Source organism: Cygnus olor, chromosome 20 (genome assembly GCF_009769625.2).
Source record: "Cygnus olor isolate bCygOlo1 chromosome 20, bCygOlo1.pri.v2, whole genome shotgun sequence".
Lineage (NCBI taxonomy): Eukaryota > Metazoa > Chordata > Aves > Anseriformes > Anatidae > Cygnus > Cygnus olor.
The window spans coordinates 3,383,714-3,409,381 of NC_049188.1; the positions used below are offsets into that span (position 1 = coordinate 3,383,714).

The window sequence follows — 25,668 nt, forward strand, 5'->3', positions numbered from 1 at the left end:
CAGGCACTGAAAGAGCTCGAAGCCAGCCGACAGCAGAGCCCCTGGCCGTACTTGCCCAAGGGGAAAGGCTAATGCTGCGATCCTCCTTGCTGGGGAGCTCCTAACGAGAATGTTTTTTCACTCAGGTGGTTAAAGGCTTTCTGCAGCTTCAGGCAGGCAGATCAACATTGGTGCGTGCAGCTGCAGGGGGGTACCAAAGAAAAGGACGCAATTAGTTTACTCATGACAACTTTGTCATTTGCCAAGAGCCAGAGGTTGCAATACACCACAGGCAAAAAGCCACTTGGCAGCGTGCAGAGGAGAAAGAGATCGCTATCATGCGCTCAGGGTGAGCCCGGAGTCTCTTTGCAGCAGCCCAACCAGCCCACCACAGCAGTCCTGCCCCCAGCCAGCCCCAGCACCACTCCATCAGGATCCCTCTGTTAGCACCGCCCCTGCTATCTCAACAGCGATTCTGGTTTCGGCCGCCTACAAGTCCTGGCAAAGTTGCAAACCTAGAATCTATCCAAAGAGTAACTGGGGCAACACTTCACAGGAATATAGTCAATCAGCAATTAAGATGCTTCATGGCCCTTAAATAGTCTTGTTTGTCACTAGATTTTGGTACTGAAGAGAGCAATCCCGGTTAGGAGACAGAAGGATGGCTAAGGGACGGAACATCTCTCTCAAAAGAATATTCTTTATTTAGACTTGCATACAGAGAACAGTCACCTCCTTCCCACCCTTCTTCAGCAAGTACATTAGGGTGGAATGAGTTCAACTGCTGAGAAAGCCCCCCCAGCATGTAAAATACATTTTCTTAGGCAAAAAAAACAGCAGCGATTCATCTCAAGCAGAAAACGCTCAACTGCTCTCTCTTTCTTTCCATCCGTTTCTTCCCTGGAGAAAGGCAGCCAGCCAGCCTCACATTAACAGCAGCACTCCAGCGATTACCACGCGTTGGGAAGCTCCCTTCTTACTAAAGCAAAGGTTAATTGTTCCACATTCATTTGCCAGACCTCAAGAAATGAGGTTTGACAATATCAGGGTGGAGGGTTTTTCTTCATCTCTTTAATGCAATTTTTGCATCTCTGGGAAAATGTCTGAGTTCAGATGTGCCGAAGGCAAATGTTATCTAATTCTTCTAGTGGAAAGCTCCATTAAGTTGCTTTTAACAGCTGCCGGAAAGTCAGGAAGGGTCTCGGAACAAAGTTATTGAAAAGCAAAAATGACTTCAAGCTATAATGGACTTCAATGAAGTGAACGAAAGCCACTAGCAGAAAATGCCCAGGATGCAGAGCGCTGACGCTCGCAGCACCAGGTGCCAACCCTGCAGGCCCAGGAGGGGCTCCTGCAACCTTCTGCTTGTCGGCAGAGCAATTACAGAAAATGCATGTCCTCCCCTCCCTCGAAAAGCCTGTGGTGGTTCCCCTCTGCCCCAAAGCCATTCTCAAAAAGATAATCTTACGGGAATGCACGGACTAAGAGCAATAAAGACAACTAAAACCACACCAAACTGCAGAGGACAAGACCAAGGATTGACTCAGGGAATTTGAGGCAATTTGGGTTAACCCAGAATTATTGCTTATGTATTCAAGCACCAAATATGATTAACTGATGTCTCCATTACTGGAAAAAAACATCTGCCAAGCACATATTACTGGACCGTACCAGCAAATGGTTTCTTGTTATCATTACCTGCTCTTTTCCTGGACCTCTGCTACCGCACACAAACAATTCCTGAGGTTTCTCTGAGTGCTCCTGCTAGTGCCCGTGAGATGCCGAGCTCGCTTCAGATTTGTTCTTTTAATGTTCTTCATTACAGTAACACATCATAGTACAAAATGTATTTTATAACATCTGGGCTGGATAAGCCAGCTGGCAGGGGAGGAGGGCTTTTATTCATTTAAAAACAAAAAACAGAAAAATACACAAGACCATGGAAAAACCATTAACAGTTTGTGTGACTTGAGTGTGTTGAAGTCTCAGTCTGCGTGAGCCATGTCGAGGTAAGCACTGTATTAAACAAGCAGACCCTGCCTCAGTGAGCTCGTGGTCAGGACAAAAGAGAGGGATTTGATAATTAAGTCTGGGGTAAACTGTTGTGCTGCCTGGCTCAGGAGGAACCGAGACAATGTTACTGTAGATTTTATATCTTGCAGTTTGCCTTCTATGGCTGCTGCTCCAAAAGCAAAAAGGCTTCACCTGAGCACTCTTCCTTACCCCCTGCAATAAGTAAAGCAGCAAACAAACCAACCAGCTAAAGGAAGACAGATTCCTGAGGCTCATTTTTCCCTTGGCTGGCTGCTTTAGCATATTCACTTTGAACCATCAGTGTGTGTGCAAACAGAGAACATCTCTGACGCTTTCCCTGCCTGCCCCTGGGACCAGCAGGGACAGCAGCAGCTTTGCTGACAGCGGGCAGACCCCGGAGGACCAAAGTCAGGAAGCTGACAGACGAGCAGCAAGCCTCTAAACAGCTGGCGGGTCCTGCTGTGATGCAGGATGCAATGCACTTCCGTGGGAAAATCGAGAATAAAAAGTGTTCTCACCTCTACAGTGAGCTCTGAAAGCCTGCATGTTCAGACCAGGTTTAATAAATGCCATACTCGATAGGCACAGACAGAACTCACCTGCACTTCTCTGAAAATGAAGAAGTTAAAATATACGTGTGTGTATGTGTATATATATATATATATATATATATATATATATGTTTTAAATAAAATGAAAAAGGAATCAACTCCATCAGCTTGAGCTGCAGCCTGCCCAGGGCTGCTGCTATCACCAGCAGAAAAGCCTCACTCCCCGAGACCACCGGGCGCGTTGAGAGCACCTCTGAGCGCCCTGCACAAGACCCTCACGATTCAGCTGGGCAGCACGGCCCCTTCCCCAGCCTGTTGTGCTACCTGCTGGGGAGCGATGCACACACCGAGCCCGGGCAGGAGGCTTTGGAGGGCTGCTGGTGGCAGAACAGCTGGTTTGGGTGGGTCCTCACGGAACTCATCAGCACAGGGGAGGCTGTGTGTATCCAAATAAATGTGTGGCTCGGAATAGCTCACCCTCTGCTGGTGGACACCAGCATATCTCAGGCCACGTATCATACACGCTAAACAAACCTAAATTATTTTACAGAACTACATAATAAGACTCAATTCACCTGTGCTGTTTCCTTTCTTTCTAAACCTCCACTGAAAACACTATTCCTTTGACAGGACACAAATGGTGACAAATTTGATGGCAAACCTCCAGTAAGACTTTTTTTTAGCACAAGTATGTCCCTTTGGCTTGAAGGCACACGGTGCTCTATTTTAAATAATGAAAACAACAACAGAAATCAGAGGTGGATAATCCATCCGCCAGTACAATAATTTCCCCCAAAGTTCATCCCTTTTATAAAAATAATTGCAAATTTTTTTCTGTACGGGAAAGGAATTACTATCATATCCAGCATCTTAGAAACTGAAGCACCAGAAGGGGAGCGATCAGCCATGAGAGATTCTTGCAAACACTTGCAGAGTATGACCACATGCAACAAGACACCACTGCTAACTCCTCAAAAGCTCCGGCACACACCGTTATAGAGAATATCACAGGGACAGAAGATGATAACCATTGGGATAGAATAATCTTCTATTTCCCTCTCGCATTTGAGTTGCTCTCCCTCTCTGATCCCGCTCTACTGCTCAGGACTTACCCAACACAAAAAGCACTCTTGCATCAATGTCTAAAAGAGGCACGTCCACAAGACACAGCATCCCAAATAACAATTAATGCAGAAGTTCAAAGCCTGCTTGGCCCAAGCACTCCCTTTTCCAAGGCCACACGCTGCCCCACATCTCACCACCAACTCTGCCATCCTTTTAACTTGTCTCGAACAAGGAGGAGACAAATTCCGTCCTTCACTTTTCAAGGAAGGCCCCACAACCAACTCACCAGCACACGATCTCCAAGCCGTAAGTCCTTCTCCCCTTTTTTCACAGACCCGCTGTCCGAGAGGTTCGATCCAGACTCGTTGCCCGTCTTCATGGCGCTGTTGAGGACGCTCTCCCGCAGGGGGATGACACGGGTGGAGAGGGGCGGCGTGGCCGTCCCCGAGTGCAGCGACAAGTTCTGGGCCGTGAGAGAGTCCACGGAGGGGGCGTCGCTCCCCGAGCCCTCGGCCACCGGCTGCCGCGTCAGCTTGGACGGTCGGGTGAAGATCCCCTGCAGCGGCTGGCACTCGAAGTAACGCACTCCACCGACCGAGCCGTCATTCTTACCCACCGGGTCATCCAGAACGACCCCTGCCCACTGGCCCGGAGCAAATTGCGTCTCCCCGAGGTACTGGATCACTCCTGGCTTCACTCCATTCACCCAGACGCGTTCGCCCACCACGAAGTCTCCCAGGAAATCGTCGCCCACCTCGGCGACCTTTGAGCCCGACTTCTCGGCGCTGGCGGTGGAGGTGGTACCCTGCTTGTGTAAGGGCGAGCCTGTGAATCGAGGGAAGAGAGGATTTGGCATGAGGAGAAATCCTAGAGGCTGCCACAACGCCAGGAAGGGACACTTACAAAAAGGAAACATCTGGGGCCACAACTCAGGTTGCAGCCTTACACCAGGCAGGAGTTAGAACCTGAGCAACCCCGGTACTTACGCATCTTCTTGACAGAAGCGCAGTTTGCACTGAAATCTCCACAGGCTGCCCAGTTTCTGCAGGTCTCACACACAAATAAGAATCAACACCATGTCTTTATCCCCTTTTATAATGTGCATTTATTCCCAGTCCCACCACAGCACTGGAGGATATTTTGCATGGCAGTGCTGGTGTAAATAAGCTCAAAAGGACAGAAGTGGAGGTAGGTACCTAAGGATCCAAGGGGACTGCTCAACGAAACATGCCGAAGTCACCCTTTTATCCCAAAAAAGGGTGAGCTGTGATGTTTCAGTGGGTGTTCAGAGCTCCTCAGGTCTGGATGCAGGCAAACAGTTAACCCAGGCACCGCATGTCCCGCTGGAGGGCAATAACAGCCCCCGTGGGACCAGACAGCTGCCTTCGCACATTGCTTGCTTCTCCCAGCTGCTGCCGTGCCCTGCGCAGAGCCGAGACCAGCAGCAAGCAGACACCTGGGGTATGCTCAATATAAACAGAGCATCTATAAACAGGAAACATCTACAAACCCCTGCGAGCACGGCCCTTCCAGGGCTGGGGTTCAGCGCACAGAACTCAGGCAAACCTGCAAGAGGGAACGCTTATCCCCGCATCGGCAGGGCCTCCAGCTACGCTTCGCTGGGAGGAGGAAAGCTGCAGATGCTGTTGTAAATTCACTGTCCTGGCCGCTCTCTCCATCTCCTAGGATGGGCCAAACTTGCAGCAGTACAAAAGGAGACCCTTAAGTACGCGGCTGGCATCTGAAGGGTAACAGACAACCCAAGCAAACAAACTCGCAGTGACCCCACACTTGCTGACCCCAGGGTCAAACGATCACAAACGTGCTTTCCGTCTGGGTCCCAGGGGAACTAAAATAAAGAGCATATGGACTTCATTAAAGCACTCTTAAGTCCAAAGACGGGGGGTGGGCAATGCTAAGTAAGTAAAGCCCTAAAACACACAGACTGAGGAAATAAGTTTGCAAATTAAGATCCAGCAAGTCCTATACCCCAGACCTGTGGTCATCCTCAGCACCTGGCAGCACTGAGATCCTAGGTGTGCTTCTCCCCTATAGCTGACCTAGGGTGTGTGTCCCACACATTCGGCCCTCAGTTAGAGCTATCTGGACTCTTCAGCCAATCTTTAACCTGAAATTTCTGGGTGCCACCAACACGAAGCACACCCAGGAAGAAAGTTTTGTTTGCTCTTGGACAAGACCGATCGAGAAAGTCTAAATAGCTGCAGAGGCCAGCCGCACTTGAGTGCTTATCTGAAGCGAGCTGTGACATTTGCTCAGCCTCAGCCATCACCACTGCTCAGCCTGCACCACTGCTGCAGCTCTTCCAGAAAGAACTGGCCTGACGGATCAAGCCCAGCTCCTAGAAAGACCAAAGAGAATAAAGGCTCTCAAAACAGGACACTTCAAGCTTTGCTAAAGGTTTAATGCCAGGGGAAAGAAAAGAGCACCAGTGCTTCAGTGTTAGTATGAAGAACTTTAGAGTTCTTGCTAAAACAGCTGCCTTAAGAGAGATTACTATTGACACTTCAGTTGTCATTAGACTCCAGAGTCAGCACTTAAATCTGTGCAGCACAATTGCAACAGCTCATTCGTGGCTCCTGAAGGAATCACCCCCTAGCAGCTCACTAGGCTTGGTGAACCGGAGCTTTAACAGCACGAGAAAGTTAGCCAGACTTCCCTGCTCCAGGGTATGCTCTAACTCCAGCCTCAGCAGCACCACTTAGCCAGAACAAGTACCATAAAACTCACGCCTAGCACAGGAAGGGCAGTGACACAAGTGCCATACCCAACTGGAAAGCTCAGCAGCAGCTGTGTGCAGTGCTCCCAGTGGAGCCCAGCCAGCTTCCTGGGAGAAGGTTGTGTCGTTGTCCCTGAGCTGCCTTCTCCTGACCTTAGCGTCCTGCCCTGAAAGTTTCCTCAACTCACATGTTCATTAACTTCTTATTTTGGCAGCTGCCTGTCCTCTCAAACTTTTAAAAGACAGTACGCCAAAAGGAGCTCCATTAGAGGGGATGGCTTTACATCCAAGAGCCAAGTTCACCTTAAAAACTGAGAAACAAAAAGAGATTATAAGGATGCTTAGGACTTTTGATCTTTAGTAAAGACTTTAAATAACAAGGATGGAAAAGGAAACATGGCTCTATCCAGGTGTGCCAAAAAGACAACCAAAAGCAGAAAATAAGTGCTACCATTTTCATTTCAACCCCTATGAGCACAAGACAGTCAAGCAGCTAGATTAGGAGCCAGCAAATTACACTTTAAAGTCAGTCTTTCATTTTAATAGCCAGATATGGCTGTAGGGTTTTATCACCAACAGTGTGTGCGCTATGGACGTACTCTCTCTCCTTTTCTATGTGTGCGAATGAAGTAAATGAGAAACACAACTTACATCCTGGTTTCACGCTCAGCAGAGTGTTGTAATCCCCAGATCTCACGCTGCTGACATGTTTGCAGCAGACACACACGACGTGCCAAGCAGAACAGCAAGCTGCATTCTGCTGTCCAGGGGACTAAAAGCACAGAAATTTTGGACGGGCTGCGTCTGAGTTCACAAAAGATCAAAGCTGTTTTTCTAGCCCTAGTGGAGCCCTACGAATCTTTATTAGGTCTGTTCATTAACGATCAAGATAGAGCTTACATTAGCTCTCCCAAACACCTCTGTAAAAAGGCTGGGATAACCTAACCCTTCAGCAGCGAAGCTGAAGCAAAGAAAGGCAGGAAGGCTGCTCCGAGGCTGAATAAACACTGCAGCAGAATTTAAAACCACATCTAGACTCACTGTAAGAGCAACCACCTTCAAAAACTGGCTTGGACAGGGAAAAAAAAAGAGTTCACTGGACTCATGGTGCCACATAGCGTTCCCCAATGAAGCCAAAATTTTAGCAGGACTTTGTTCATTTTAGATGCCTGCCCGACGGGCAGGGCTGCCAAGCTGCAGTAATCACACCATCGCAGGGAAGCAGCCTAATTACAGGCTCCCAAGCAAAGCAGTGCAGTCAGAAGCGTTACGAATTCTTTAGCACGAGGCCGAACAATTCAAAAAGATAGTGTTTAAATGAAGAACTGCCAGAAAGATCACCTTCTTCATCATGGCCACACGGCAGGATCTCGGTATTTTACATGGCCTTCGTTACCCACATATAAAATAATTACTAAGCCACCAGTTTTCCTACGGTACAGCTAACAGGCTTTCGTGCACTAAGTTTCCAGAGAAATGAAGAGTCACAGTGGTCCAACCAAAGCCATTCTTCCAGGCTTCAGGTCTGGTGGAGCCGCTAATTACATGGCCACACAACAAGCAGCGTGGTCTGAGAAGACCAAGCCCTGATCCTCCAAGCCAGGTATCTAGTCACCAGCCCTTAAGACAAAAGGCAGCAATGAGTAATCCATCTTCGATCCCAAGAGTATTTTAGAATAGCCTACGGCTGAAATTAGCTGACAGTAGGCACTGGTGCTAGCTAGCAGCACTGCCCTCCGAGACCTGACGGCTGGAGTTGTCCCCTCCTAGAACAGCTCAGAGGAAAGCCACCCAGGTGTCCACAACTCCCGAGGTCTCCTCACCCCACGGGCACCTAACAGCTGGTCTCTGCCTGTGTCACTTGGGTGCTGTTTCTGGAGGGGAAAAGCCCTCCTGTTCTGGTCGGGCTCCCCAAATGAACACAAACGAGTTCCAAGAGAAGTTGCTAAAGCAGAGCTACTGATCTCAGGCACAAAGCTGAGAACGGAGTTACAGCAGAGGAATGAGAAAAAACAAAATGCAGATTGATTTTTTTCTGCTCCAACCCACCTTTCAGCAGTTCCCAGCTGATACTGAGCAAGAAGCCACGGGGAGTGCCCGAACGTCCCTACTGGGCGTTGAACCCAGCAGCTCGCCTGGAAGCCAGCGGCATGGAGAGCTCTCCCTCCTTCGCCCAGGGGGATCGCTGCCTTCTCTTTGCCGCTCTGTCCAGCGCAAACCCTGCTTGCAGGACACGACTGCAACAGCTCCTCCCTCCCTCTCACACGTACCACAGGCTCTAAGATATAACACGCACCATGTGGGATCTCTTCCACTCGGGCTTTCCAGCTTTACAACCCTATTGTGCTCGTCAGCCAGCTCATTCTTGGCAGTTTAAATGGTCTTCCTGTAGGTCACAACTCTCAGGGCCGAACAACAATTTATAAATCAAAGTCACGCACGGCGCCCAGTAAACGCACATCTTATCCAACCCTAAATCTCTGTTTCCCCTTTAGCTTTTGTGAAGCCCGCACGTGACAGGTCAAGAACACGTACAGCAGACCCGGCCCTTGGGGCCTTTCTGCAAACTCCTGTCCGTTCAGGGGCTGGCACCCACAGGGCACCCCATGTGGTTCAGGCACCAGCATTTCAGGAGCCAGACACATTCCTCTGAGCCGGGAACTGGAGAGGCTAAAGGTTTTAACTGAGGCTCCGGCCTGCTCGCATGGCTCTCGTTACAGCGTCAATGAAAGCCACGTGTCTGAAACCCCAGGGAGCACAAGGACTCCTGTAAGCGGAACGTGGGGTCCTCCAGCTCTTGGAAGCGCCTGCCATAGCAAGGGGTGCAGAGGCAGCTTTGTCCAGGTACAGGAGCGAGAAACCCCTCGCAAACAGGCTCTGAAAGTTGTAGCAGAAGGAACAGAGCAATCACCCTGCAGCATCAGCAGGAATAACCCTCAGTGCAGGATCCCTCAAGAGACACAGCCTCGCGCTGCGTTTGGGAGCCATCCCCGTCCAACAAGACCAGGCATCCTCTCGCTCCCTCCGTGCCTTTCGACCTCCCGCAGCACCCCAGTTGCTTGTTTCTTATCATCGGGCAATGGAAACAAAGGGAGAAAGGAAACTTGTTTCGGAAGGGGAGGAGGGAAGAAGAAAATAGTTTAGCACGAGAAGCGGTGCACAGTGAGCGTTACCCACGTATTTCCTACTCCCTGCAGAAACCTTTTGTGATCTCGCTGCTCCTGAGACACATGCCAGGCACCCTGACTGCCAAAAGAATCAGAAATTCAACAGCCTATTGTGTTGCCATGGGAACCAGGAGACAGGCAGTTAATTGATAAAATGGAGGCACATTACATTTAAATGAAGAAAAAGAGATATACCAGAGTAGCGTGTCTTATGCCAGAAAGGGAGGGCAGAAGGAGAAAACCCACGATACTTACAAAAGAGCTTTACAACACCCTTAGGAAAAGTCTTTTCCCTTCTCCATTTTAATTTTCAGAGGTTTTTTTTAGTGGATGTTGGTTTTTTTTTTGTTTGATTTAAACCACAGGGCAAATGAATAGGTCTGTACCTAATACAGCCCCAATTTAGCCTGACAAAGGGTGCATACAACTTTCCATGCCTATCTGACAGGTGCTATTTCCTCACCCACCTGCAGCCCACCACAGATGCTATAGGTACAACTAAGAGGTGATGGGGCAGCTTGCCCTGTGGCTAGCAAGCACCTGACATTTGCCAGCCCTGTGGCCAAACCAAGGGGCCAGGAAGCTTCAGGGCCAGCTCTGCTCCTGCCCAGACTGGGCAGTGCTTCGGGGCAGTCCCAAGGCCAGGGGACCGTAAGGCTCATGTGAAGCCAAGGCAGATTTTGTCAGCTGGAAAACCCTGCAGCTGGAAGGAATCATTTATGTTTTCACTGCTGCAAGGATTATGCAAGAGCTTGAGACACGAGAGCTTAGTGCCTGGCTCACTGCTGGGCTCAAGGCTCAGCTGCCAAGGGGATCTGGTCTCACTGGGGTGCCCGGTACTGCCCCTGCTCACGCTGCAGCCTGTGCTCAGGGCACGAAACACTTGGGATGGATGACACGCTTCTGTCAGAACTACTGCTCTCCACTAAGAGCCAGAGCTGTAGAACAGCATCTTTACAGGCAAGTACCTGTCAACTCCCAGCAACCTGGGCTTTACCCATTGCAAGTACCGGTTACTGTGAGCCTCTCTGGGTCTGCAATACCATTTCACCTCCAAGCACAACGCTACAGAAATTCCCTAACCAATGGTCGCAGCAGAGCTGATTAGAGCTTCCCATACAGAGACGGGAACAAAAAAGGACAATCCACAGCACCAGTTTTCAAAGAGGCAAGGCTCCGTCCCTGTTGAATACCATATCTGGACTATCAGGCAGGAGACGAGCAGGCACAACCTGCTGTACCTCCGGGAGCTGCCATCTGCGCGGGCAGAGGCATGGCTTCATCTGGCAGCCTCAGCAGAAGCCGGGGGGCTCACGGGCTCTCCCAGGGGAGGAGGGCTGGCTGCCTGCTGCCTTCACGCTGCTCGGGGGCTGAGGCCTCGCCGCGCGGATTTCTAGGTTCCCACAGAGGAATTGGAGCTTCTCAAAGCTGCTTGGATTACACAGAAATGATGTTGTTGGCAGCCAAGTGAAAGCCAGCCCACTCCGCTCTACCCAAACTCAAATTGTTGAAGCAGCTGTTTTCTGCAAGATTTATCACGGCCTTTTCAGGCTGCAGGATAATGCAGAAAGAGAGAGGGGATAGGTGACCGCTAGAGAAAGCGATGCTTTGCAGGGAGTAGCTGAGTGCCTGGCAGCACATTGTGGGAGGAAGCAGCCCGAGAGATTTATGGCTGACTTGGAAACGACGACTGAAAGCTCTCTAAGTTCAGAGCTGAAAAGTTGGGTCTGTAAGGCCTATCTCGTGGGACCTGAATGTAATGACTGGCACCGAGATGAACTCTGCATCTGGCACCCCGGAAATCTATTGCCCCTGCAGGTCCCTGGAATAAGCCCCACCGCGTGGGTATTAAGATCTGACAACTTCAGCATCGCCAGCTCTGGCTACTCTGAAGAGAGTGATAATACCTAGAAAGAAACCTGACGGGAGGAGGAAGGGAAAGAGGACAATAAGAAACCAACCGAGAACTCAGTGAGCGCACAAACGAGAGCTACTGCAAAGTAGCTCTGCAGGGAATGCAAGGAGATGCCCATTGAGGCAGATATTTGTCTTTACAAGGCAGCTGGGAAGGGCACTGAACCTCAAACAGACATCCTGAACAAAGACCTTCTTATAAAGGTCTCATTCAAGAGGCTGACTGGTACAAAATCTGCTCCGCCACGGGCGAGACGTGCCTTCGTGGTGCCCGCCAGAGACGGGAGGGCTGGAGGACCCTGGGCTTTTACAGCTTTACTGGATCAGATAACGGCAGGCTGGCTCAGTGTAATTCTTAAAAGAAACTGTGAAATTTATTATATGTCAGGATTTTAAGTTTTTCATATAAACAGTGGTATTCAACACAATATGCAAAGCAGGTAGTTTTTGGCAGCACAGGGCAGAAAGGAGGTGAGTGCCTAGTAGAGAATGCACAAGATTTCTTTCACTGAGTGATAATTAGCTTGCAGCATATGGACGGATCTATTCATCAAGATTACAGTCTTTTTTTTTTACATAATTATTATTTTTAAAAACCATATTATTTCAACATTCATGTTTCAATCTGTTATCTAACATTTTCCAGCCTGAAAACATGGCCCATCTATCATACCTCTGGAAAGGCATCCTGTTTTCCTGATAAATAACGAAAACAAGAATCCCACAATATTAAGGGTGTTCCAGGTTTGACAGAAGGAACGGAGCACCCATGCCTTTTTCCCCAGCCCACGCCACCCCCAGCCTCTAGGAAAAAAAAGTCACAGACCCATTTGAAAACCTAGGGCTATGTTGAAGCTATCCCTGGTGCATTGCTGAATAATACAGTTTTCATTCTTAAATAATGAATAAAATCACTTTAACTATAGAATATGCAACTTGGAAGCATTGTTCACTTTGTTGACTATACCTTTTTTTAACTAAAGGGTATGGTTTCTTACTTAAGCAAGCCCTTAGCTATAAATATTCAATACTTCTTTTCCCCCCAGTCCCTCAAATGGTCACCTCGCCCAGGTCATTGCAAGCAAAATACTTCAGATTTACACTTAAGGAGAATAAGAGAGCAGCCTGAGGTAGCACAGTGCTGTGATAACCCACGAGACGGCCCTGAGGGCAAGGAGACCAGCTGGGGGGATGCACTTACTCGGAGCACGCGGGTGACCAGCCTTCAGGCAGCCCGAGCATCTCACGGCACATCGCCGCCTCTCCTCGCACGCACCTCGCTCTCCGGTTGCATCGCTGTAATCACGCCATATGGTCGGCTTCTTTTTTTTTTTTTTTTTTTTAAAGAATCTAGCACAAAGCTAACTTCTTAGAGACTTTTCTTTTCAAAGAAGCATAGACAAGCTTGGGAACGAGCTCGGGCTAACCCCGCCACGTCTGCAAAGCCCGGCACATGTGTACCCACAGTTGTCTGCGATTCCTTAGGCTGTGGGAATTTGTACGGCACGAGTGTGGTTTAGGGGGTGCTGCTAGGGAGGTGAAGACAGCTGCTCTCAGTGAGCCGATCTGATGACAAAAAGGAAGAAAAGAGGCAGACACAGGTCTTTAATGAGGCACTTATAAATGATTTCCCAGGCAGAGCGCTGGCGCTAGCACGGAGAGAGGAGCGGTCTCAGGACACCTTCTGAACTGGAGAAATTTATCTTGAGACCCCAACAGTGTAAAGAGCAGCCAAGCAAAGCACAGCGCTTTCTCTCCACCAGAAAAGCAATCAAGCAGCAGGGTTTTGAACTCAGTTTGGAATTTGACAGCCTTTCTAAGTGTAGGATTTTTGCTCAGGCGTCATTCCCACACAAAACCCACTCGGATGGGCTTTGCTGCTATTCCTAACCAGCTACAGCATTAACTGAGAGAGACGAGCAGCCAAGCAGCACATTGCTCAAGCAGGTGTACACAGAAAGGCCATCGGCTTGTTCACTGAAAAATGATGAAATTAGCTCACTGCCAATAAGATTTAGAAGGGAATGTACCAGAAAATAGCCTGGCTTATTCCACCAAGAGAGCACTTATTGTTATTACTTTACAGACTGGATCCGTACCAGGGGATCAGCCGCTCCAAGGACAGCAGCCTGTACAAGGAACACAATGAAGATGATGCTGCGTGTGCGTAACTCAAGAAATCTACTCACAGGACATCACCTGAGCAGCCACAGGGGTGCAGAGCCAGCCATGCCTCTAACAGTCAGGGGAAAGGAAAGTTAAATCACGGGGATGGAAGGAGAGCGCCTCGTTCAATGCCAGCTTTTTGCCTGGCCTGGCAGCTGATGAGCTGTGCAGCTCCTTCCTGTGTTCTGCTGCATTACCAGCAGCACTTCAGACACCCGCAGGCCACCAGCTCAAGCTTAAACCACCCTTGAATTCAAGCCAGGGGTGCATTTCTGCAGCTGGAAGACAAGTCAGGAACACCACAGCGCCTTCGCACACCTTCCGCAGCCCGAGTGGCTTTGTGCGTTCATTAGCTCAGTGCACTTCCAGGAATCCCGAGCGTGGTGTGGAGCGTGGCAGGTGGCTGGTCCTTGGAGGCAGCGCTGAGCAGAGCAGGAGCCAGAGCTTCGTGGCATCTGCAGACCCTGCCCACGTCACTCAACAGCATCGTGGGTGAGGAAAGGCGGCTAATTCCAGCTGTCCTGTTTTTCAACTGTAGCATGAAACCTATGTGAATACCAGTCGGCACCGGCAGGGTATTAAGCATTTGCTGTTGCTGAGAGTTTGATTGATTTTTTGAAATACACAAAATGCTGCTCTGGGCTCTCAGGTAAGGTCACTGCCAAACTGCAGTGTTGCACAGCCTTGTGTGTTGGAACATGCCCCAGCACTGCCAGAACTTTATTTCTTAACACTATCACACAAATCCTTACCAGCCCTGGGGAGTCATGGAAAACTTAGACAAAAAGGGAACTGCCATATAAAAGTGACGAGACTTCCTGGTACCAGCCTGGCCAGCCCACAGGCTGCCCTGCTGCACTTCCCTATTAATGTATGACAATGTAAACAGAAGTAGACCCTACCAAAACAGAACTTCCTCCTTCCTACTTTCCCTTTCTACCACAAAGTACTTGAACTACCCAAAAACACAAACCCCCTTTTGCTGAGTGCAAGTTAGGCTACTGCAACAGCTCACACCAGCTAGAGCTGTAAAAGGAAACAAAAGCCAGGAAACTGAGCTGTGCTCTGGTCTGTAAAGGAGGATGGAGCCACACGCTGCTCAAACACACGTGGGAGCTGCTGCCCAGGCCTCCTCTCCACCCCAGCGCGCTGGTTCGTTAATCATTCTGACAAATTAAATCATCCCTATAAGAGAGCTGCCAAGTCCTAGGACAAGATCTCATGGCCAGCCCAGGGCTCTGCGCACCCATGCCATATTTACACAAAGGTTAAGGATTAACCAAAGTCTGTCCAAACACTGCTCGTGCAGCATCATACAGTGAAATAAAACTACCACTTTTCACTTAAAATCAAAAGAAACAAACCAAAAGAATTGTAGGCTCCCTGAGTGCAAAGAGCTCAAAAACATGATCCAAATGCTCTGAAATAAAAGAATAAGTTTAAAGAAGGCAGAGATACTGATTGTACGTGTGCAGTTTCCAGATTCAAAGGCCCTGGAAGATCATCGAAGGTGTCACAGCCAGAGAACAGGACAAGAGTTCAGTTTCCCCGGACTGGCCTGATGCAACTAGAGATACTAAACAGCAAGCTCTCCAAGCACTAACAAACTCCTTTTCTAGCGCCATCCAATCCTCCTTCCTTAACATTTTAACTTTCAAGAGCCTAGAAGTAGCCTGTTCTGAGCTTTTGCTCCCACTCATGCAGAAACTTCTTTGCATTACAGCTGGTCAGCACACACAGACCAGAACACAGCCTGCAGGATTTGGTCGGTGCAGCCCAACTCCTGCCAGAGGAGAGCAGAACAAACACCAGAAGCTCAGAGAAAACCCCGCGCTTGCAATTGCAATGGCAGCAATAGCTCCAGGAGGCACAACTGACTCTGAACTCCAACGGATCTCGGTGCCAGTGCAGGTAAGTTGAGGCCAGTGCCTCACAAGGCTGACACAGGAGGTCCTTCCTCAGCCTGAAAGGGGAGCATTTTAATCAATACACGCAAAAATTCAGGCAAAACCCCAAGAGCTCATGCTCTCATTAAGCGAACGCTCACGCTGCAGACGAATAAGTAACACACATCCTGCCCAGAGATTTCTCTTTGCAAGAGCTCACCGCCTGCAGCCATACAAGCCACCTTCTCATGCCCTGTCTGAAGCTAGCCCTGAGGGAAGAGCGCAGAAATGTGACAAGTGGCATGCAACAGCGAGGGGAGGTACTCGGGTAGCTCCTTATCAGCACGCTGAGAGGCTCATTTTTGCAGTAACCAGCTCTCCTGGAAGAGAGCAGAGTTAAGCCACTGTTAATTGAACCACGGGGATGGTACCAGCACGAAGGCAAGCAACGTGCTTTTTACCACGTGTAGTTTGTTTCCCCACTCAGTAGAAACATGACAACAACACAGTTGTACCTTCCTTTTGAACCCTCTGTCAGACTCACCTGAAAACCAGACATTTTAGGGGCCTTCTGCAGCGTCCCCAGGACCCCAGGGGAACTACAGGAGAGGTAAAGACCAACATCTCTTCATTGCCAAACTTGCGTACAGCCCCAGGGCTGCACTCTGCTGAAACACAGCTTTGAGTCATTGCTTCAGCCGCTTCTTTCTGCGGCCACACGCACACCCGTGCCCTGATTGCTCAGGCCATACATCTCCCCTGGAGGTCGCACAATGGACTGACTGGACGCAGAGCCGCGCGACGCAGGATGCAGGATCTGCTGGGCTGTTTGAGTTCTGCCTAATCTAATAAAATAGATGTTTGAGAGCAGATTAACACTGAGTCATCTACTTTATTCCAAATATCTGGCTTAAACAGCTAAGTATCCAATTCGATTTGTACACAAACAGGCACTATTTGCAGAAAATCCAAAGGATCTATTTGCAGCGGATGTCTAATCCCTTCCTTGTGAGAAAACACACACGGTCCCTCCAGGTACCACCCTGGCCATCCCTGAGCACACAGTAAGCTCCCAGTCCCAGTATCTCTGTCTTACTGGTCTGGAAGATTCACATCTGAACCAACCCTCTCTTATGCCACTTCTTCAGAACATCGTCAGATGATTTCAGACGATCAGTTTTATGCTTTTATCACACACACTTTGCTAGGACAGAAAATCACCATGCCACCAATCCCCTTTACCCCCTTTTTAAAAAAAAATATGGTTTTTCTCAAAACCACACCGTCTCTTAACTGATTTTTTTGTTCAAGGTCTGCATCGAGCCCTTCTAATTTCTGGCACTTTTTTTTTTTTAAGCAAATACCTCCAAGCATAATACTCTTGCAATCAGCAATTCTGTGAAATAAGCTATAGAGCAATAAATATAGCTCCTGTCATCTTCAGGGAATGTGAATTTAAACGTGAAACCAGACAATCACACCCTAAGTACAGGGCCGAGACATTTTCCTTCATGCTCAATGACTGCATACTCCCCGTCAACTCACAAGCGTACTCGTGTCTGCAGATTTATTACCTTAGTAAGAACTAGAGGAAGCAGCATCACAGAGGAAGCTGCTGCTCCTGGTGCCGGGACAGAGAGGGCAAAAGGTCACAATCCCGCTGGCCAGGATGCCTGTCCCACTTTCACCCCTGACTCACAGGATGACGTGGGCTAAGACCCAGTTCTCTAAGTTGTGTGTGCAAATACTGACCTACATCAGAGCCCCAGGCTCCACAGGTGGTGGCGAAGCATTTGGAGCATCTATAAGAGAGGAGGTTTCATGTGTTAATAGCAGTTCTATAATTACAGAAAATTAGAATGACTTACAGCTCGTGCTTGGTAGGAATTCATAAAGCAGCTTGGGAACAGTCCCACTGCAGCAGGTAACTACTGCTTAACGGTCCCGTGAATTAGAGCGCCGGCAGCATGTTAGATCAGACAAACCAATTCCTAAATTCTCTGGGTAGGTTCATCTTTTAAGACTTAGTCATAGCAAAGTCCATCACCATCTTCCTTGGCAACTATTTGAAATCCCCATGCAGAAAGTATTTCCATTCTCACAAAGAATTCTGCAAACTAAAGCATTCTGCTGCATCCTCTGGGTCATCTACAACCCAGAGACTCATAAAAGCACACGTAGCTACTGTGCTGGAAAACAGCAGTGCCACACCTTGCAGTCGAGAGACCGACTGTATTGTGAACCTTACGTCACAGGTAGCCAAATTTGACAGATTTTATTATTTCATAGCAAGTATCACGATACATGGAGTTTTCTTACAGGCCTTACTACTGCATACAAGTTTTTTTTTTTTTTTTTTCTTTTAACAGCAAATTACTTTCTAGCACCTTTATAAAAAAAGAAGTCAATACCCAGTAGACCCAAAACAAAGGCAGCAAAGTCCCCGTGTTCCAAATATTTTAAGGTTTTTATTGAAACCAATTCACCAACTTAACTGCTTGCAAGGGGGATAGTCATACGCAGGACCGGTGTGATAGGTATCTCAGACCAACAGCCCACACTATGTAGCAACGGTCTGATGCCACTAATCCTATAGGTTCTCATCCCCAAACCCACCTATACCAAAGGGAATCCTCCCTTTGATTCCAATGAACATTGGCTCAGGCCTCTAATCATTAATCTGCTCTTGCAGGATTAGTTCAACTGTTCAAGACACAACACGCAGGAACAGATTCTGCCCCAAAGCCGCACCCTCACCTCGATGGGTGTAACTGTAAGCGCACTGATGTTACTGCAGACTCGCACCAGCCCAGCTGAACAGGATTTGGTTCATTAGATTCGAACCACCATAAGCTGAACATCTGTGGGAAGCAGATTTTCTTTCCCTGCTGTTCTGTGAGGAGCTACAGACAGAGAGCAGGAGGGCGTCTGACCTCCATATGCCTTCAGCATGTGCTCGCATCTCATTCCGCAATGAGCGCACTGAATATTAAGGATTAACTATATCAAATCCTGCTAAGAGCATCTAATGATTAAGACAATTAAAATCGGACTCCCAGTCGTCTCTAGATGTCACCTGTAAAGCTGATTAAATCAAGATTCATTCAGTGCCCTTCTGCATTGCTTGGAATGCATCAAATCACTTCTCCTTGGGAGAGGAAGGCTGCCAAAGGTCCCTTCCCTCCAAAAGAGGGGAAACAGAATGGAGAAGGGGGAACACCACCACCAGAATAAAACAAAAAGAAAAAAAAAACACAGCTAGAAAACCCAGAACAAAACCTACTCCCACTTGCAGGATGGCAGAGTGGCTTATGAAAGGTATGTGTGAACTGAATATAAGTCCTACACAAATAGTCGATCCACGACCATGCCAGAAAACATTTGGCTTCTGGATATGCAATGGGCATTAGAAGTAAATATGCAAAGTCTCACGAAAGCATCAGTGTCCGCGAGGAAGAGGATTTAAACAGAGCTGTGTGACTGACGTGTGGGCCACTGCAAACACCCCGTGTTAGTGATAAGTGAAGGGAGGTAGAAATTGAGTGTCCTCTGATGCAGGGATCGCCTCGCAAAGCTTCTCCGGTGGTTGTTGCAGTGGTTACACCCCAGCTACGCTGACCATCAGGCACCACACGTCTCCCATCCCAGCAGAGCTGAGCCCCAGCCCCAGCCCCGCTGTGCCCTCCCCGAAGCAGGCAGCCACCAGCACGCTACAACAGCCTGCACAGCTCTGTGCTGATCAGGAGGCTCCGAGGTTTCCTGCTGCTGCACAGGAGTTCAGGGCTGCTGGTGGGGGAGCAGAGCATTATATGCTTCACAGGGATAAACCTTATTGGAGAAGTGGGACAGAAGCTGCACTGACTGTGAAATAACGTACTGTGAGGCTTTGGCCCCTTCCTGCACTGCAGACACCTGCATTAAGCTATTAAACACACCATTTATGAGAAGGCAATGTTACAGAAGCATTCCATAACCAATTCCCTGTCAACCTTCCGAACACACTGTGCAGCAACCCATTTCTCCGTCCTAAATTAACAAGCCATTAACACTCATTAGCGGTTTCTCTTCCGTGCAGCCCCTGAAAACACACTTGTTTTCCTCAGGTACCTGACGACTCCTCGAGGCAGACGACTGCCTGTGTGTCCGTGGGTGCTGTAGCTGTTACCGCTAGCTGCTAAATAACCTGTTGATGCTGCAGCAGTCGGAGGCATCTGATTTTAAGGCGCACTCCTTGACACCTTGCCCTCCCAGTTCCCCTTGGCACTAAAGCTGCTGTCGGCGCTACACCACAGGCCCACGAAGATAAAGCAAGGCCTAATCAAACCTTACAGGCACCGCTGATGCATTTTCAGCGGTGATTGCTGACCTAACTCGAGGAATTGCCATTCATGCTTGCAGCCTGGATTTAATTGAGGGCTCAGATGAGAGCTGACATTGCTGATCACGCCATGAGGCCTGCAGCAAAGTGGCAAAAACAAACGTTTGCTAGAAATAATAGCAGCCTCCGGCCCCGTGGTGTGGGGTCTTTTCTCTCAATTTGCCAGTGTACAACACCCCAAGTTAATATTAATAAAGAACCACAAAGCCTTTGAATAGACAAGAATTAGCTCCTTATGTCTGTGCCAGTCAATCTGCCGCTCCGGACACCACAGTCCCATTTCTTTTGTTTCAGACAAAACAGTAGTTTAGTGTCTTTCATATTTATTTGAGAGTGAGAATTAATAGATCGGTACAAAGGCAGGCAGCCTCAGCACCCTGTCTTGCAGCTTAATAAAAAAGCCTACACTAAAGCTGTGCCAAACCATCAGCAATTACCTAAGAATAACCTGTCCAAGCTTCCTCTTATTACCTAGGTGTGAATTCCTCATTCAAGGACACCTTGCCTTTCTGTTTTATTGCAAAATAAACCTTGAGGCGATAGAAATGACTTCTTATTGCTAAGCCTCCAGACAATTTACACCAACAAAAGCCTGAGAAACTTTAGGGGGCAAACAACTGATTTCCAAGTCAATTTACCAGGACGTTGCTATTAATCCTGCTGCAGATGAATAAAAACATTGAACTAAGATTTCCCACTGGGGAAGGTAGCAGCAAGGCATGAATCCTACAAAGGAGCTAAGGTGGTGATGAGATTTACACTCCTTTGGCAGAATTCACACACGGGTATAGCTTGTTAAAGATGACAGGATCTAGATTTATGCAAAGAAACATTTCCATATAGAATTGCTGAGTCTCTGAAACTAGAAGCAGCCCCCAGAAGACAGCTGCATCTGTAGAAAACAAATCAGAAGACAACAAGAACTTTTCACCCCTCTCCCAGAAGCCTCAAAGCATGATCCAACCCTGATTGAAAAAAAAAAAAGCCATCTGGTTTTCATAGGAACCCCCGTATTTGTGAAGAGGTGGGATGGAGCCCACGCAGTCCTGGCTGTCTTCTCCTTCTGCAGTGTGGGGGGTGATGGATCACATTCAGGTTGAGGTGTCAGCTCTAAATATCCCAAACCTCTGATCACACATCCCTCCCAGAGCAAGCTCTACAACTGCATCCAGCAACTTCATCAGCAAACCCATCCCAACTACTGCCCGAATGAAGCAGAGCTCGTCTTCTCAGCACAGCAGCAACTACAGCAGGACGTAATCAGCTCTGGCTGATTTGGAACCTGAAGCCATGAGCAACTGACTGCCCCGATAACCAGCACGGCTCAGGCTTACAAAACCCTCCTTGCAACTTATTTAGTTTAACTAGCCTGCTGAGCCAGTTGTCTCGTGCCCTTCAACGGTGCTGCAGTCTGCTTTGATTTTTAGTGGACAAAAGCATCATACAGAGTTTACAAAGTAAAATGTTAAGCCAACAAATACTAACAGTTCTGAGCATTTGTTTCTCATCAGAAATAACGGTAATTCTGTAGAGTTTACCCATCACAAAACAGCTTGTAAGCAATAATACCGAAAAACAGTTTTGATACCCACAGACACGTCCAAATATGATATTTGGGTCACAGATATTTGCATCTGCCCATTCACAAAGACGGGATTAATCTGTAGAATTCAGGATCTAAGCTGGGTTCAGACTGGATGCATTTAAATCTTGCAGAAAATGAAACAGGTTTGGGTTTTTCTGCCTCTAGCAGAGAAGTCCCAGCGCTGCCCAGCTCTGGCTGTGTATACTTTTTTTTTTCCTACCCCCTACCTTTTTGCCAACATTCTGTAACCAAGGAAGAGATTTAAGAACCTTAAAAAGCATTGTAAAATGAATGCCAGAACCAGCTGATGGGATAATGCAGCATAAAGAGGAAAGATTTTCTTCTCTAAGTTACTCCAATGTTGCTCTGAGCAGAGAAAAACATGCTGAAATGTGAACACTTCCCTTCCCAGCAGCTTCACCTGCTCCGCCAGCTGGGAGGGCTGTGGGGACCCATTTGTCACAGCTCCTACTCTCTCTCCACCTCACAGCTCCAGGCAAAAGCAGACTTTTCCAGGAGGGGGGGGAAGATATATGAGCTTTTTAAGAAACGAGAAATCCAAACGCTATGTTGAGCCCTTTACAGTGACCCCCAAAGGTGTGAAGATTTGCACAGAAACTTCTCGTGCACACAGGGCTGAGGGTAGTAACTTACTTTAGCTGAAGCATGGGAAATAAGCCAATGCATTTGCGGGAAATCTGCTCCTGAGACAGCTAGAGATGAATTTTCAGTCTGGTTTTAAGGAAAATAGTCACCACAAAGAAGCAAAACTTATTTTTTCCATTGTTCCAGCTTTACAGAAGAGAAAGGAAGAGGGATAGTCAGCATGGCCACCGCTCCTTGAACCCAATGTTTTCTAGCAATCCATGGCAGGTGCTTCTCTCCCACTGACTTTCAGTAGAAATGCCCATTCGGCTCTACCTTGCACCAAAATAAATAAATAAATAAGAAATGCTCACACCTACAACCAGCCAGCACACCCAACACAAAATAGCACCACAAAATTTTTTTCTGTGAAAAAGCCCTCCTACCTCATGGGAGTTTAAAAGTGCCAGGTCAGGTAGGAGACAATTTCCACACTGAGGAAGTTCTAAGAGACAAACTGTGAGCTGATAAGAAACTGGGGATTCTGAATAATAGTTTCCAGAACAAAACTCAAATACACTGAGCCAATTTTTCCTCGCATGCTATGACTATATATAAATATATATATATATATATATATTTTTTTTTTTTTTTTACATCAGATGTGAGTTGCCATGGAAGGGTTTAACAAGGTACATCTCCACTGCCTGGAAAAGGAAGAGAGACAAAAGATGGATGAGAGGCTCTTGACTTTCTACAAAAGAATATGAACAGAGTACTAGGGGAAAGAGAAAGAAGAAATCAAAGCACCTTCGTGTATTCCCCAGTAAGAATAAAAGAAAGTACATAGCACTTCTGCAGACAAGCCTTACCAGCTTATGGAAAGGTAGGAGTAAGAAAAGGTGAAGCTTTCCAATACTCACTGGCATCTAACAGCTTTCTGACAACTCTCAGGTACAATTGAAGAGTGAACACCTTCTTTTGATCTGGAAGACAACCCAGGCACGTGGTCTTTCTGAGGCAGCCCCATATTTCCACAGGCAAGAGATGCTGGGAGCCAACTGACTGTACACTGTCACATTTCAATTCCACACTTCAATAGACTTCTGTTTTCCTTTTGCAATTGTATTTCAAGTTTGAGACTTCTCTTTCCACAAGGTATCAAATCAAGTGGAGCAACCTTGCAGCTCTGTATTTTGTAATCCAAAACGCATTGGTTACCTTCCATCAAGCTGCTTTACTCAGTTGGTCTACCAAACACCTAAGAATGCAGAAAAGTCCCTTTTGGCATGCATTTGTGGCAAAAAGCAGGTAAATGGGGAGCCAACACAGGCATTCAGAAAAATCCAGTACCCTCTGGAGTTTGCGTGCCTCTGGAGGCAAACCCTGACAGCCCCCAGGATGTGCTCTCTACGTGGTGAAATAGTTCACAGACCTCGTGCAAGTGTTCAAGGGCAGCACAGAGCAGAGCCTGTGGTTTCTGCAGGGCTTCTCAAACACCTCACTATAATTTCCTTCATGCAGCTTTTTAAGACCTGATGTACAGTTTGAACCTTTAGGGGATCCTTCTATCCAGCAGCCGTCCAGCATATCACAAGGACACATTCATGGGCAGTGACAGGACAGGGAAGTAAAGCAGAAAAAGCTCTTGCCAGTATTCTCATTAAACACAAAAGAAAATTATTTTCAGCCTCCCCATCTCTGCCGTTGTCCCTCCACATGTTAAAAAGGCCCCAGTGCTGTGACATCAAGGAAAGCACTCGGTGCTGACTGCAGACCTCCAGATGTAGCAGCCCTCAGGCTGCCATAGTTACCTCCTCCTGAGGATGTTGGCTTACCAGTACTGCCATGAATTAACTGCAGCAAAGCACTGAGATGCCAAAAGGCTGCCACCTGTAATGCAAAGCAACCTAAAGCTAACGGTGCTTTCACTTTTCACAGAAATAACTGCTAAAGTTGGCAGCTGTGGCTGAAAAAGACAAAGAAATCAGGCAAGTACATATCGCAAACCTGCATGCAATGAAAAAATGAAACTGTCTTATCACAGCTAAGTCTTGAACAGTTTGAGCTTCTTTTCTGTTACATTAGAGTTTCATTTCCTAGAATAGGGCATCACACACCAATGAAACTCATGTTCCTGGAATTTGCACTCAAATATGTTTTGAATATTTGCAGGCCAGCAAAACAGAGTGAGGACGGGGCAGAGCTCCGTCATCTCATTGTGACCCAGACCTGATTAATCCCAGGAAGGGTAATGAAAACCAGTCTTCCGGACCATCTACCACCAGATTCTTTCGCTGCAGCTATCCTTGAAGTTTATGTCAGTGCCTGCTATGGTTAGGATTTTAGTGATAAGGACACGTGGCTCTAAAAGAGAAAGAGATCACTTTGACAGAAAAAAAGAATATTTTTCTCTTAGGGTTCCCCCAACCAAAAGCTGAATCCCGTTACTATCTGTATTGTGGCTGGGCCCCACAGCCAGCACAGACGCTGCCACCCTCAAAGAGAAGTAAACAGGCAAATCAACAAGGTTTTGGGGTGTACCCTTCTCTCATCACTTTAGATTTTTGTTGGAAAGGAGAGCAGCAGGAAGAAGCAAGGGGCTGGCCAGGCCTTTGGAGAGGTTTGCAGGAGGAAGGGTGGTTACAGGCCAGGGATACGCACAGCAGGAGCTCTTGGGAAGGATATAAAAGCTGGAAAATGATGCTAGGGGTGACACTACAAGCCCTGTCACAGCACACGCTAGGTTAACAGCCCCACCGTGCTCTGTTCTCACCTTCCAGGTGGGAATGGCTCCGTGCGGTGACTTCTGGCAGCTCAGCAGCTCCTGCAAAGCCCCAGTGCACCATCCCAAGGGGCACAGGACCAACAACCACTCCAACAGCACTAGCAGTGCGGGTGCCTCAAGAGCTACAGACCACCACCACACCATCCCTCCTGAAACTTTTTTCCATGCACCCAATTTTTCCAGGAAAAAAAATAATATATATATATTTTTTTTTTTTAAAGAACATCTCACGCTAAGGTCAAACAGTTTAGGTCTGGATTTTGCCTGCGCTTGGCTGGCTTTGCTGAACGTCTATCATGCTGATGGATGGGTGTAGCTGAACAAGGCACAAAGAAGCTGCAGCAAACAAGTGCTGCATTCAGCTTCTCATCAGACCCCAGCGCTGCTCTCTGTGACAACTCACTGCAACACACGCGCTGTGTTCACTGGGATGCCTCTGTGCAAAGCCTCAGAATGGAAAGACAGGCCTGGGATCTGTTCCCTCAGTTTTTCTCGTGATAAAAAAAAAAATCAACTGAAGTTAACTCCGCAGTACACATGCGATTATAAATTCAGCATGAAGTGCCTTGAGAGATTCACTAGTGGTAGCTACATAGTCACAGTTTATTTCTCAATCACAGCTAGGTTCTAAGTGGGAAAAAAGGGAAAAACAGGAATGGATCTGGGGAAAAACTTCAGAATAAACAGATAAACATTATCCTAAAAATTTCCAATGTCAGTTTGAGCTTCCCCCTAGCAAACATAGGTAAGGAGCTTTGATTATCTTCGATTTGGATGCTAAATTAAGAAATAACTCTAATGTAAAAAACCACTAGGACCAAGTCCCCAGCTGA

At 47.7% G+C, this 25,668-nt stretch overlaps 1 protein-coding gene across 16 annotated transcripts in view; it reads right to left on the bottom strand.

Annotated features, from left to right (window-relative positions):
• Nucleotides 1-25,668, bottom strand: part of CLIP2 (CAP-Gly domain containing linker protein 2) — an 80,510-nt gene that overhangs the window by 36,712 nt on the left and 18,130 nt on the right. For 15 of the 16 annotated variants that reach the window (XM_040532890.1, XM_040532886.1, XM_040532896.1 and 12 more), the window contains exon 3: nucleotides 3,916-4,454. In XM_040532890.1, the coding sequence (XP_040388824.1) occupies nucleotides 3,916-4,454 (539 nt within the window). Of the gene's footprint in view, nucleotides 1-3,915; nucleotides 4,455-8,415; nucleotides 8,548-25,668 lie in introns of those variants that run through there. The other variant, XM_040532899.1, reaches the window with a different exon arrangement.